Source organism: Mustelus asterias, chromosome 9 (genome assembly GCF_964213995.1).
Source record: "Mustelus asterias chromosome 9, sMusAst1.hap1.1, whole genome shotgun sequence".
NCBI lineage: Eukaryota > Metazoa > Chordata > Chondrichthyes > Carcharhiniformes > Triakidae > Mustelus > Mustelus asterias.
The window spans coordinates 70,158,742-70,173,583 of NC_135809.1; the positions used below are offsets into that span (position 1 = coordinate 70,158,742).

General features: G+C 46.0%; 1 protein-coding gene across 3 annotated transcripts in view; it reads left to right on the forward strand.

Moving 5' to 3' along the window:
* The window catches only part of fnbp4 (formin binding protein 4), a 28,571-nt gene extending 15,479 nt beyond the window's left edge, over positions 1-13,092 (forward strand). For 2 of the 3 annotated variants that reach the window (XM_078220347.1, XM_078220349.1), the window contains 11 exons: positions 88-399; positions 1,249-1,483; positions 2,691-2,812; positions 2,946-3,050; positions 3,161-3,294; positions 4,237-4,415; positions 7,868-8,199; positions 8,665-8,824; positions 10,556-10,791; positions 11,096-11,256; positions 12,719-13,092. In XM_078220347.1, coding sequence (XP_078076473.1) covers positions 88-399; positions 1,249-1,483; positions 2,691-2,812; positions 2,946-3,050; positions 3,161-3,294; positions 4,237-4,415; positions 7,868-8,199; positions 8,665-8,824; positions 10,556-10,791; positions 11,096-11,256; positions 12,719-12,809 — 2,067 coding nt within the window. In that variant the 3' untranslated portion in view covers positions 12,810-13,092. The remainder of the gene's footprint in view (positions 1-87; positions 400-1,248; positions 1,484-2,690; positions 2,813-2,945; positions 3,051-3,160; positions 3,295-4,236; positions 4,416-7,867; positions 8,200-8,664; positions 8,825-10,555; positions 10,792-11,095; positions 11,257-12,718) is intronic. The other variant, XM_078220348.1, reaches the window with a different exon arrangement.
* The last annotated feature ends 1,750 nt before the right edge of the window (positions 13,093-14,842 follow it).

Below are 14,842 nucleotides of genomic sequence, written 5' to 3' on the forward strand. Positions count from 1 at the left end.
GGCCACTGATGTACAGGTAACTGAATCGCAGCCATGCTGGCTCCTTTGTGTGTCATGCCTCTAACCTGTTCTTTTCTACTTCTGAAGGAAGTTAACGAGAGTGTGTTTGCACTGACCGGCGAGAAGGAAGAATGTTCAGGTGTCGCTGCATCTCTGCTCGCTCCGCTCATTCCTGAGGAGGTGAAGAAAGCTGAGGAAAAGTGGCGGAAGAAGGTGATTTGCCAGGAAGAAGAGGTTGTTGAGGAGGACAGTAATAGCATGCATGTGCAGGAAGCACCACAAGAGGATCATCCGAGCTTGAACGTTTCCCTGGAGAATGCAGAGGAAGAGGAGGGAGTGGAGAAAGAGGAGGAGGAGGAATATACCCGGGAACTGGAGTTGGTGCTGGAGAGAAAGAAGGTGAAATTATATTCCACTTAAAGGTTGCAAAAGTATCTGTGGCAAAAGCAAGACTGGGTTCTTGTGATAAACAGAACTAAGCTTGTAGTTCTGATCTACCCAGTTCCTTCACCACACAATTATAAGATCTAAAACTGTGCTTACAAACAAATTCTCATCTGAATGACAGTAGAGCAATGCATGGTGTATCACTGTACAACATTCCTATCCTTGGAGGACCTAGTGTCACTCTAAGTTACGAAAGGGAGCAATGCCACCGAAGATCCATTTGCAATTCTTATGAATTTGGGAGGGAGTTGAATGACAGTCCAAAGATGTGCGGGTTAGGTTGATTGGCCAGGTTAAAAAAAAAATTGCCCCTTAGAGTCCTGAGATGCGTAGGTTAGTGGGATTAGCGGGTAAATATGTGGGGGTAGGGCCTGGGTGGGATTGTGGTCGGTGCAGACTCGATGGGCCGAATGGCCTCCTTCTGCACTGTAGGGTTTCTATGATTCTATGATTGGGACAACAACTTGTACATTATATGCTGGTTACTGGGACCAAGGCCAATGACGGCAGAGTAGGACCAAATTAACAGGAGGGTTTTGGTGTTTTTCATATGGCAATAACCCACACACCATGGGCAAAATTATGCTTGTGCGAATTTGCTCCTTGCGCAAAGTTGCTGTGTGCTGGTGCCCAGGGCCAGGATGCCTGAGAAATGCCACTGAAGATCTTGCACTTTACAACAGCAAAATCTGTGTGCCATGGACAAGGTCCCTACAAGCGAACAGAGCAACAAGAAAGATAGTGTAGCTGTATTCTATTTGCTTTTTCAAATGGTTTTTTACTCTGTCCATGTGTTTACAGGCAGAACTGCGTGCGCTGGAGGAGGGCGATGCCAGCTTAACCGGCTCCAGTCCACGCTCAGATTGTAGCCAAACCTTGATGCAGGAGGGGCAGGTCTCTGAAAGCAGCAAGCACGTCCATAGGAAAGGGAAATGGCAAGCACTGGTTCGCACCTTAAGTCCTGAGTCTACAGGCCCTGCTTCAGATAGCCTAGACCGTGACACCACTCCAGAGGGAATACCCTGTACTGAAACCGGTAAGTGATCGGAGGAACCTTACTGGAAAGTTCTTGTCCCAAGTTTTTTTTTGATTCCAGGGTGTGGACAGCAGTGCAAGGCCACATTTGCACATCTTCCTTGTAGCTCTAGGGATATGGTGGACCTTCACTTATTTGTACTTGTGCGTGTCTTTCCAAGAGGAGTGAGACTGGACTGACTAGCTGTGGGAAGTATGTTCATTAGTAAACAAGCTCAAATTTATCGAAGTCCTACAGTTCTTCTGTTCAATTCCTGATCCTAGGAATGCTAGTCCAATACTGGGGCCATAAGCTTAACTTGTTCAAAATGGCCCATGGTGAAGGAAACGCATTTTACTGAAGTGGTGTCAAGCTTCCTCTACACTGTTCAATCAAACACTCACAGGGCACAGGTTAGGTCAGTCAAAATCCTGAAATTCCCCCCCTAACAGCATTGTGAGCATACCTGTCCCACAGATACTGCAAGTGCTTGATGAAGGCAGCTCACCAATTGGGGATGGATGATAACTGCTGGACTAGCCAACAACATGCACGTCCCATAAATTTTTTTTAAAGTATACAGTGAAGTGAGATTTATATTTTTCATACCAACTTTTGTGATTGCAATGAGTGAACCTGATTACCAATAAAAATCAGTTTCTATTCGACCCATTATAGGTAGACTTGAGACCTCCAACCTAATTTTACTAGGTTCCTATAGTCAATAAGATAAAGTCGCCATACTCCCAGATGACTGTAGGCTCCCCTGAAATGGGGAGCTGACTGGTGATTTAACCTGAGGATCACCACACCTCCAGTGAGGGGTTGTGTTAAGAAGGCGGTCCCTTCATGAATAACCTCAGCCAGTATAGGAATTGAAACCATGCTCTTAGCATCACTGCATCACAACATTACATTCTGTGCACTCTCGTTTCCTTCTCTGAACGTAATGCTTTGTCTGTATAGCACACAAGAAACAATACTTTTCACAGTACACGAATACATGTGACAACCAGCCATCCAGCTAACTATAATACGGAATTGTACATTAACCACGATGTGGTAAATTGCAGTTTGACAGTTGCATGCTGAAGGGAATTAGTATAAGTTTGGCTGTGAAGACTTGGGTTGAAGGTAATTGGTTGAATTTAGTGTGTAACCGAATGTGGTCAAATGCTGAATGGTTTCAGTTCAATTTATTTATCTTCCTATTCCGCACTCTCTGCAGCTCCGGAAAAGCCAAGCATTGAACCTGAGGAAAGTGACATGGATCTCGAAGGATCTACAGACAAGCAGACAGCAGCATCAAAACTTCCTCCAGAAGAAAAGGATGACCGGGGTGAACTGAAGGTGGGAAATCCAAAGATTAGGCTGTATTGGCATCTCTCTTTCTCTTTGTGACAATAGTATACTAGGATGGTTTTGGGGATCACTGGAGGATGTCGTAACAGTGCCAACATTGATGTTGACTCATCCTTCTCAGTTTCAGATTGCTGAATTAGCGAACACTCTCTCCAGTAAACTGGAGTTCTTGGGAATTAGCAGACAGTCTATCTCCAACTTCCACTTCCTGCTTCTCCAGATTGAGGTTTGCAAAGACCCTATTCATTTCGCATTCAGTCTGAATTGGTGTTCGAAGGGCGGGAATCGTCCAGAGAGAGAGCTTTTGTCTTTAATGTTACCTCTCTTGGATTTCAGACTCGAATATCAGACTGGCGAGAAGGAGCACTGAATGGTCAATACCTGAAACGCAAACTACAGGAAGCTGATTTACAGATTAAACACTATGAATCTAATGCATCCCCAAAAGGCTGGTCCTGCCATTGGGACAGGTACGCACTCTTCTACTTTTTCACCTTTCACCTTTGACACGTGACAACCGAACTGTGACCCCACCCATCCCCCACTCCCCATCTCCACATGACGACGTGGCAACAGTAGTTGCAGACTGCCAGCTTACTAAACTGCTAAATTGGTAACACTCCCGCATGTATGCAAATTCCGAAAGCAAAATCATTGGACCAGCCTAAAATGTGACCCTACAAAATTTGGCACTTTCTCATGCTGAGGTTTGAGTGTTGGAATTGAACAGATAGACTGCTCATATAATTGTGTTGAGTAAGGGATTAACGATAAAGGGGAAAGGGGCGGGAGAGAGAGAGATTGCGCATGCAAGAAATGTCAGCGCTTTGCTGGAAATTTCTGAGATGGAATTCCTGAGCCGACTACACAAGAGAAAGAGGGGAAGGTGCCTCCTGCAGTCGTGACGAGAGAAGACCAAGATTATTGCCGGAAGCACAGGTCAGAATTATTTTCTTTTCTCTTCTTCCAGTTTACTGTATCTGTAAAATAAGTAAATGTGTTTCTATATATAAATTTAAAAATATATAGTTTTGTTTTTCAGCTTGAAGAATATTTTTGCATTAATTCCTTCCTTGTTTTCCTCTAGATGAAATGGGATGTCTGAGTTAGCTTTCAGATATCCTGCTCTCTGCCACCATTAACAGGCAGCCATTTTCTCACACCAAAAACAACAATAATTGGGCTGAAATTTATCATTGTCTTTTTAAAAGGCACAATATTTGAAAAAAAGAATCCAAACAAAAATTGAACCATGAGGTTCTCTGCTTAACCTCTGCTTTCCTAGACTGCTAGGAGCAGGAGGTGCCAAACCTCCTGTTGGCAAAAAAAATCATACCTGTTTTTTTCGCCTCTGGCAGGGTGCTCCTGCAGTCACCCGCCATACTAAGTGTGTACTTTCTGTCACGCCGTAGGGAGCACCGGCGCTATTTCTATCTCAATGAGCAGACGGGCCAGTCACAGTGGGAGTTCCCAGACGTAGACGAGGAGGATGAAACGGCTGAGTCTGCCGCAAGGCTGAATGCTGGCAAGAGCATGTTCTCCACCAAAGCTCCAGTAAAAGAAATCGCGGGCACACTCGGTGATCCCACAGGTAAGGGGTTCTGCTGCCATTCTTTGTATCTCTGCATGGTGGGGGTTGTGATGAACAATAATCCATATTCCTTTCAAACCATCTGGTCTTCATCGCCTGTTTGCCCCTCCTCCAGCAGTGGATCAGTCCAAATCAGCATGGTGCACCACTTGAAGAGGTGCTTTCAGGTGATGCTAATGTTCCCATGCATCTTTATCCTCTAAGTTGCAGTAGTCCAGGGTTGCAAAGGTGTTGCAGATAGAGCTTTGGTGGTTTGCTGCACTGCGTCTTGTAGATGATGCACATGGCTGTCTGTGCACCAGTGGTGAAGGGAGTGTTACTGGATGGGATGCCAATGTTTTGTCTTGGATGTTGTTGAGCTTCTTGAGTGTTATTGGAACTGTACTCATCCAGGCATGTGGGGAGTGTTCCATCACACCCCTGACTTGTGCCTTGTAGAAGGCGGGCAGGCTTTGAGGAGTCAGGAGGTGAGTTACTCACCACAAGATCCCCAGCCTTTAACCTGCCCTTGTAGCCACAAGATTTATACAGCAAGTCCAGTTGAGTTTCTGGTCAATGGTAATCTCCAGGATGTTGATAGTGGGGATTCAGCGATGTTAATGCCATTGAATGTTGGGATAGGCCTGGGGTGAGGGGTGTAAATTACATTTGCTCGTGGAGATCATTTCTTGGCAGTTATGTGGTGTGTATGTTACTTGCCATTTTCTCGCCCAGATCTGAATGTTGTCCAGGGGGAACAACCCCACTTCTGATCTGATGACATACCTGCTCCTGTACTCAAATCCTCTCGCTATGAAGGCCTTCTTCACTGCCTGCTGCATTTGTATGTTTACTTCTAAAGACACCCAGGTTTCATTGCACATTCCCCTCTCTCAACCTACAGCCATTCAGATAATCTGTCTTCCTGTTTTTGCTACTAAAGTGGATAACCTCACATTTATCCACATTGTACTGCATCTGCCATTCATATGCATGCTCACTTAGCTTGTCCGAATCATGCTGAAGAACCTATGCATCCTCGCAACTCTCCAACCCATCCAATTTTTTTGTCATAAATGGTGATGGATATTTAAGTTCCTCATCCAGACTACATTCTGTGCCCTTGCCAGTTTGAAGAAGAATTGCTGATTGATCAATTAGAAGCAGGTTTAGTTTCCTGGGTGGGTGCTGGTGGATGTGGCATGATTGGGGATGTGGAGTCTCTGGGAAGAGCAAGGAAATTTAGACTTCTAGATTCTGCCTAAAAGTGACCTCTTTGGTCAAACTTCTGCTAACCTATCTGAATGCCCCCTTCCTCTCCTGTGGATTCACCTTTGGATATTTTACTATATTCAAGGCACAGTTTCAGGCAGCATTTTGATTGTGTGGCATCAAAGAGCCCTAATAAAGTTGAAATAAATGGGAATCGAGGGCATGGGGTCTTTCCACTGGTTGGAATCATACCTGGCACAAAGGAAAATGGTTGTGGTGATTGGAGGTCAATCATCTCAGCTCCAGGACATCACTGCAGGAGTTCCTCAGGGGAGTGTCCTGGGCCAAACCATTTTCAGCTGCTTTATCAATGACCTTCCTTCCATCATATGGTCAGAAATGGTGACTGATGAATGCACAATGTCCAGCACCATTCACAGTTCCTCAAATACTGAAGCTGTTCATATCCATATACAGCCATATAACTACTGTGGCTACTAGAGCAGGTCAGAGGCTGGTATTCCTGTGGCGAGTTACTCACCTCGTGACCATCCAAAGTCTGTCCTCCATCTACACGACACAAGTCAGAAGTGTGACAGAGTACTCTCCACTTGCCTGGGTGAGTGCAACTCAAGCTAAACACCATCCAGGGCAACGCAGTTCGCTTGATTGACACCCCTTCTACAAATATTCACTCCCTCCACTATCGATGGCAGCAGTGTGCACCATCTACAAGATGCATTGAAGGAAGTCAACAAGGTTCCTTAGGCAGCACCTTCCAAACCCACGACCACTGCCATCTAGAAGGAGAAGACCAGCAGATACCTGGGAACACCACCACTTGGATAATTCCCCTCCAAGTCATTCATCATCCTGACTCTGGAAATATATCACTGTTCCTTCACTGTCACTGGAACAAAATCCTGGAACTCCCTCCCGAACAGCACTGTGGTTGTACCTATACCTCATGGACTGCAGCAGATCTAGAAGGCAGCCCACTTTCACCCCATGGCTAATAAATGTTTGATCTTTTCAGCGACAGCCACGTCCTGTGAATAAATAAAAAGTATTTAGCTGGTTAATGAGCTGCATGAATCTTTTAAGAACTGGTATGAAATTCATGTAACCAACCTCCAGCTGATGTGCAGCAAGTCCCAGAAAACAACTGGAGCCACATCCCTGGTGCAGCAGTCTGGGGCTATGAGTCTCTGCACGTTGCCCTTTATTGAAGGTCTCTAAACATCCCAAGACACATCCTTGGTGATGCATTTCACTCCAGTGCATGGACAAAGCCAAATTTTCCTTCAGGTCATTTGCTCATAGGTATTGTGTTCAAAGCAATTGCCTGTTCCATGTCAGTGTCATGCAGGAAGTGATCTAGTCCCTTTTGGTGCCTTACATAAGGCTCTGAAATTACAACAAGTCATCCACAAGATGGCAACTTGAAGTCAGCCACATTTTGACGACAATTGACACTTAAATGAGTTCTCTCTCCCACTGGCCCCTGACTGAAATTACGGCATTATTGCAGTGCCTGAAACTGAACACTTTGGAATCATTGTAAATTAGAGACGTGTCACAGCAGAGTGCTGGTGTTTGAGGGAATTAAGTATAGAAACTGCTGAATTAAGTATAGAAACATAGAAAAATAGGTGCAGGAGTAGGCCTTTTGATCCTTCGGGCCTGCGTGTTGGAGTATGGGATGCTAAGCTAGGCAAAAATCTGGAGAAGTGAAGACAGTAGGTTACACAGAATTGGTGCCAACAAAATAACACTATTGTTGCCAAAGATTATGTACACAAACACTTCTTGAACCAAGAATTTAGTCATTCTTTTGATTTTATTATTTTCACATGTATTGGTATACAGTGAAAAGTATTGTTTCTTGCATGTTATACAGACACAGCATAACATTCATAGAGTACATAGATGAGAAGGAAAGGAGAGGGTGCAGAATGTAATCTTATAGTCATAGTTAAGGTGTCGATAAACATCAGCTTAATATAAGATAGGTGCATTCAAGTCTGATGGCAGCAAGATAGAAACTGTCTTGAGTAGGTTGGCATGTGACCTCAGACTTTTGTATGTTTTTCCTGACGGGAGAACGTGAGAGAGAGTAACTGAGCAATAAACTGCTCCCAGCAGACCAAGTTGAGTTGCTGTTGTTCAAAGGTGGCAGTAACTCGTATGCTAACTATACTCTCCTTTTGTTTATTCTTTGTAATGTTCCCGCTCCTTCCATTCTGCTCCCTTGCGTACAGAGCTCTGTGCCAGCCAGCTTTCTGTCTGCCAGCCAATCAACACTGCTTCTATCAGAAGCAACGTCCAACCTCCCCTCCCGCCTCTCCCCCCTCAACCCCCTCTCCCACTGGATCTTCCTCCCCCACCCCCACCCCCACCTTCCTCCCCTCCCCCGCTGCCGCCACCCCCACCACCACCACCACCTCCCAGCGATGATGGAGACATACAGGAAGTGGAGATGGAAGTGGAGAGTAAGGAGCCACCAGCACCAGGAACAGAAGAAGATTGTATTGAAAGAGCACTTCTCAACATCATCCCAGTTACAACCATTCAACCTCCAGCAGTGAAGAAGGTGAGATTGGGGTGGTGTTTAAAGAAAACCCACAGGAAAGATATCTGTTGTGTTCTGTGGTGAATTGGCTAATCTGATTTGGTCTGGGGTGTTGATACAGTCTAAGGCAAATGGTGCACCACAGCCCAAGTCTGTGATGTTACATGTACGTTACATGTTGAGGACATTGCATGGATGATGCACTCTCCAGTAGAAAGCAGAATTCAGCAACGCATGTGTCCTATCCTGTACAACCAGTTGCAGGCCAGGAGAAACTTCATGACCTGTTCACTATCCCATCTAACTCTAACTGCCTGAAGGATTTATGATATGCACAGATAAGTGTGAGACACAGTCTGCCCAGCTGAGTTCTGAGACTTTGAGCATGTTTCAGCAACTCTGTAACCCCGTAGACATTGGGTCTGGAAACTGGATAGGTGAGATTTGTCTGGAATGCTGGTAAACATGGGGCTGGTTGTCTTTCAGAATAACTCTGCTTCAAGTACATCTATGAACCCACCAGCTTCAGGTCAGACTGCCAAAACTGGCAAGAGGAAGGCAGCAGTGCTGACCTCTGCACCGATGCCACGAACCATCACCATTGGAAGCAGCCCTGTCCTGTACACTCAGGCAGCCATGATGCCAGGTAAGAGAAGTGCATGTTGGTGTTTTAATGTCTGGTGAGTCCAGCACTCTGGCAGAGGTGACATATGGGTAGTAAACTGGCTGAGTGGCAAGTGGGCAGTCATGAGGTGGAGCTGATGGGTGGGCAGGGTGCCAAGGTGGCAGTGGGTGAATAGGATGTCAAGGCAGGTCGGGTGGGGTACCAAGGCATTGGTAGAGTGGTGGGTGGGCTGAGTGCTGTGGCAGTGGATAGGTGGGATACAAGGTGTGCACCTTGTAATTGCTCACCTGCCCCAGATCACATTTCTGTCTGCCTGTTGAAGAGTGTTCTCTTCCTGTTGGGGAACACTTCAGCGGTCACAGGCATTCGGCCTCTGATCTTCGGGTACGCGTTCTCCAAGGCAGCCTTCACGACACACGACAACGCAGAGTCGCTGAGCAGAGACTGATAGCCAAGTTCCGCACACATGAGGACGGTCTCAACCGGGATCTTGGGTTCATGTCACGTTATCTGTAACCCCCACAACTTGCCTGGGCTTGCAAAATCTGATGTGGAGATGCCGGCGTTGGACTAGGGTAAACACAGTAAGAAGTCTCACAACACCAGGTTAAAGTCCAACAGGTTTATTTGGTAGCAAAAGCCACTAGCTTTCGGGGCACTGCTCCTTCGTCAGGTAAGTGGGAGTTCCGTTCACAAACAGGGCATATAAAGACACAAACTCAATTTACAAAATAATGGTTGGAATGTGAGTCTTTACAGGTAAGCGTTACTTGCAAAATCCCACTAACTGTCCTGGCTGGAGACAATACACATCTCTTTAACCTGTGCTTAACCCTCTCTCCACTCACATTGTCTGTCCCTTTAAGACTTGACTACCTGTAAAGACTCGCATTCCAACCATTATTTTGTAAACTGAGTTTGTGTCTTTATATGCCCTGTTTGAGAACAGAATTCCCACTTACCTGACGAAGGAGCAGCGCTCCGAAAGCTAGTGGCTTGTGCTACCAAATAGACCTGTTGGACTTTAACCTGGTGTTGTGAGACTGTGTTTACCCCAGTCCAACGCCGGCATCTCTACATCTTTAAAAACTTGCCCCTTATGTCTCTTTTAATCCTTACCCCTCTCACTTTCAACCTGTGCCCCCGAGTAATTGACCCTTCAACCCTGGAAAAAAGACTGATTATCCACTCTATCCAAGCCTGTCATAATCTTGCACACTTCTATCAGATCCCCGCTCATCCTCCGCTCCAATGAAAACCATCCAAGTTTGTTCAACCTTTCTTCATAGTCCATATCCTCCAAACCAGGCAACATTCTGGTAAGTCCCTTCTGCACCCTTTCCAGTGCATCAACATCCTTCCGGTAGTGTGGTGACCAGAATTGTACACAATACTCCAAATGCAGCCTAACCAAAGTCTTATACAGCTGCTACGTGATTTTGCAATTCCTATACTCAACGCCCCAACCAATGAAGGCCAGCATGCAATCCACCTTCTTGACCACCTTGTCTACCCGAGTTGCCACCTTCAGGGAACTGTGGATCTGCATGCCTAGATCCTTCTGTACACAAATATTTCTATGGGCTCTTATGATTTACTATATAATAAATTACTGCCCACCCTACTTTTCTCACCTTTGCAAGGGTAGAGCTGTAATTTCTTTCCACTTACTGAGCGTTCTGCTCTTGGGAATATTGATGTGTTTTTAATGAAGCTGATGTATTGCTGCTTTCCTTTTTTGTTGAGCTGCAGGTCCCCAGATGCTGGCTTCGATGGTGCCCATTGCTCCAATGCACCAGGCTGTACCTGCACCGACACCCCCTCTGCTGCCCTTGCTAACCAGTGTAGTGCCGACACCACAGCACACTCCACAACCCCAAGTACCAACCACCCAGGCAAACCCACCACTCCCAATCGTGCCTGAGGTGCTGCCAGCCAACACGGTCGCTCAAGCAACAGAGAAGAGCAGAAGAGTGAAGAAAGACAAGGTAGAGTGTGACTTGCTGTCTGTCCTCCTGTGCCAGGGCACAATGCCTGCTGAACTGAAACAGGAATTAGTCAAGAGCAGATTAGTTTCTCTAACTTTGTTGAGAGCTCCTCTCTGCCTACATCCTACCCCAGGCGGTTGTGAACCCGCACCACCCCACTCCCTTGTCGCCAGACTGCAACAGGAGAAATCGGTGTAGGTAAAGTAATTTAATTATCCCTACCCACAGTTGCCTCTGGGACTGGGATTTGCTCCGTCATATGACTTGTGTTCAGAGTTCCCTATCTCAAACTCTCCTCTTTCAGAATAAGAAAAGCAAAATGAAGATGCCGTCACTGGTGAAAAAGTGGCAGAGCATTCAGCGGGAGTTGGACGAGGATGAACACTCTAGCTCCAGTGAAGATGAGCAGCGAGTGATTCAGGCACACAGACGGATTGAGGAGTGGAAGCAGCAGCAACTAATCAGGTGAGCACACTGCCCCTGGGGGTACTGCAACATGCATCCCAGTTTGACAGTTACTGCAAGGATACAAAGGAATCCTGAAAACAGAAATTGCTTAATAAAAAAAGCGAAAAGAGACCAAGACTGTCGGTAGTATTTCAAATGTGGTTTCACCAAGGCCCTGCACAGCTGCAGTAAAACCTCCCCACAAACATAAAATTTCTATTTGCTTTCCAAATCACTTGCTGTTTCTTTGTACTATTGATGATTCATGTACCAAGACACCCAGATCCCTCTGTACCATCAAATTCTGCACTCTCTCTCCATATGCCACATCTACCTGGCATTGTGGAAACTTACCGAGGTATGTTCTGCACACACAAAACAGGACTAACCCAACCTAGCCAATTACTGCCCCATCAGTCAGCTCTTGATCATCAGTAAAGTGATTGAAGGGGTCATTTGCAGTGCTGTCAAGTGGCACTTAGTCAGCAATAACCTGCTCACTGATGCTCAGTTTGGGTTCCACCAGGGTCACTTGGCTCCTGACCTCATATAGCCTTGGTTAAAACCGGGACAAAAGAGCTAAATGCTTGAGGTGAGATGAAAGTGACTGCCCTTGACATCAAGACAGCATTTGGCCGAGTCTGGCATCAAGGAGCCCGAGCAAAAGTCAATGGGAATCAGGGGGGAAACTCTCCTCAGGTTGGAGCCATACAAAGGAAGATGGTTGTGGTGGTTGGAAGTCAATCATCTCAGCTCCAGGGCATCATTGCAGGAGTTCCTCAGGATAGCCCAACTATCTTCAGCTGTTTTATCATTGATCTTCCTTCTGTCATAAGGTCAAAAATGGAGATATTCACTGATGACTGCACAATGTTTAGCAGCATTCGTGACTCTTCAGATACTGAAGAAGTCCATGTCCAAATGCAACAAGAATTGAACAATATTTAGGCTTGAGGTGACAAGTAACATCTGTGCCACACAAGTGTCTGGCAATGACCACCAAGAGAATCTAAACTTCACTCTTTGACTTTCAATAGCATTACCATTGCAGAATCCCCCACTGTATCATTGACCAGAAACTGAACACAACTGGCTGTATAAATACTATGGCTACAAGAGCTGGTCACTCAGTATATTGCCCTGTCCCCTTTTCCTGAACCATTCACTGTTACCCAGTAACATAATTTCTGAACCACTCGGTTACCCAGTAATGGTGCCCCATGCTCCTGAATCACTCGCTGTGGCCCAGTAATCATGTCCTATATTCCTGAATCGCTCGCTGTATTCCAATAATCATGCCCTATGTTCCTGAATCGCTCGCTGTTACCCAGTAATCGTGCCCTATGTTCCTGAATCGCTCACAGTTACCCAGTAATCGTACCCTATGTTCCTGAATCGCTCGCTGTTACCCAATAATCATGCCCTATGTTCCTGAATCGCTCGCTGTTATCCAATAATTGTGCTCTGTTTATTACTGCAGTGGCCAAGCTGAGAGGAATGCCAATTTTGAGGCACTGCCTGACGACTGGCGAGAGAGACTGAAAAGGAGAAAAATGACTTCAAGTTCTTAATGTTTTTTTGTTGTTTGTGTAAAGTATTTTTCTACATTTCTATATGGACTGTTTATTTGTGTAAATCACTGTGAGTTAGGTAGTGGGCCTGTGAGAAGCTTGGTGCATGAGCTGTAGGTTTAGGATACTGTATCCTGCTAGCATTTTTCAAAATATTGGGGCTACAAATTTCTGTAATAAAGCGACGTGCATCCAGGCTGTGAACAATTAGCCATTTTGCAGGTTCATATCTGTGCTGTACATTTGTATATAACATCAATAAAACCTCTTTTTTTTAAACATTTGGCTTGATGCCTCCTTTCGCCCTGGCTGTAGTTTATTTATCACTGTCGCTGCTTCGAGGTGACGTGGTGGCTCGCACTGCTGCCTCTCAACGCCAAGGACCCAGGTTCAATTCCTGCCTTGGGTAACTCTGTGGAGTTTGCAAATTCTCTTCATCTGTTTGGGTTTCCTCCGGGTATTCCAGTTTCCTCCCACAGTCTGGAAGCATTCTTCCTGGTTGTGTCACAGTTTGGTATGGCTCTGCTCTGTCCAAGACCGCAAGAAACTACAAAGGGTCGTTAACAAAGCCCAGTCCATCACTCGAACCAGCCTCCCATCCATTGACACTGTCCACACTTCCCACTGCTTCGGAAAAACAGCCAGCATAATCAAAGACCCCATGCACTCCGGACATACTCTTCCACCTTCTTCCGTCGGGGCAAAGATACAAAAGTAAGATCATGTACTGACCGACTCAAAAACAGCTTCTTCCCTGCTGCCATCAGACTTTTGAATGGACTTGCCTTGCATTAAGTTTATCTTTCTCTATACCCTAGCTATGGCTGTAACACTACATTCTGCACTCTCTCCTTGTCTATGTATGGTATGCTTTGTGTGTGTAGTGCACAAAAAACAATACTTCGACTGTATACATGTTAAATTCTCCCTCAGTGTACCTGAACAGGCACCGGAGTGTGGTGACTAAGGAATTTTCACAGTAACTTCATAAGTGTAAGCCTACTTGTGACATAAGTAAACTTAACTGGGTGTGGTTTCTCTGCTCTGGGTGTGGTTTCTGTCACTCTGCTCTGGGTGTGGTTTATCTGTTTCTGCTCTGGGTGTGGTTTATCTGTCACTGGGTGTGGTTTATCTGTCACTGGGTGTGGTTTATCTGTCACTGGGTGTGGTTTATCTGTCACTGGGTGTGGTTTATCTGTCACTGGGTGTGGTTTCTCTGTCTCTGGGTGTGGTTTCTCTGTCTCTGGGTGTGGTTTCTCTGTCACTGGGTGTGGTTTCTCTGTCTCTGGGTGTGGTTTCTCTGTCTCTGGGTGTGGTTTCTCTGTCTCTGGGTGTGGTTTCTCTGTCTCTGGGTGTGGTTTCTCTGTCACTGGGTGTGGTTTCTCTGTCACTGTCTGCTCTGGGTGTGGTTTCTCTGTCACTGTCTCTGCTCTGGGTGTGGTTTATCTGTCTCTGGGTGTGGTTTATCTGTCTCTGGGTGTAGTTTATCTGTCTCTGGGTGTGGTTTATCTGTCTGGGTGTGGTTTATCTGTCTCTGGGTGTGGTTTATCTGTCTCTGGGTGTGGTTTATCTGTCTCTGGGTGTGGTTTATCTGTCTCTGGGTGTGGTTTCTCTCACTGGGTGCGGTTTATCTGTCTCTGGGTGTGGTTTAACTGTCACTGGGTGTGGTTTCTCTGTCACTGTCTCTGCTCTGGGTGTGGTTTCTTTGTCACTGTCTCTGCTCTGGGTGTGGTTTATCTGTCTCTGCCTCTGGGTATGGTTTCTCTGTCACTGTCTGCTCGATGTGGTTTTTCTGTCTCTGGGTGCGGTTTATCTTTGGCTGTCTGCTCTGGGTGTGGTTTATCGATCTCTGCCTGGCTAAGGATGCAGGTTATATTTTGATTTTACGGCAGCTCCTGCTGGAGCTGCAGGTGTTTGTGTTGTGGTTGTGGTTGCTGGGAAACCAGTCAGAAAGATTTTGGCTTAGTGCAGAATGGTGGAGGGAAAGTGTATGAGGAGAAAGTGAGAATCAGTGAGGGAGTTGAGGTGGAAAA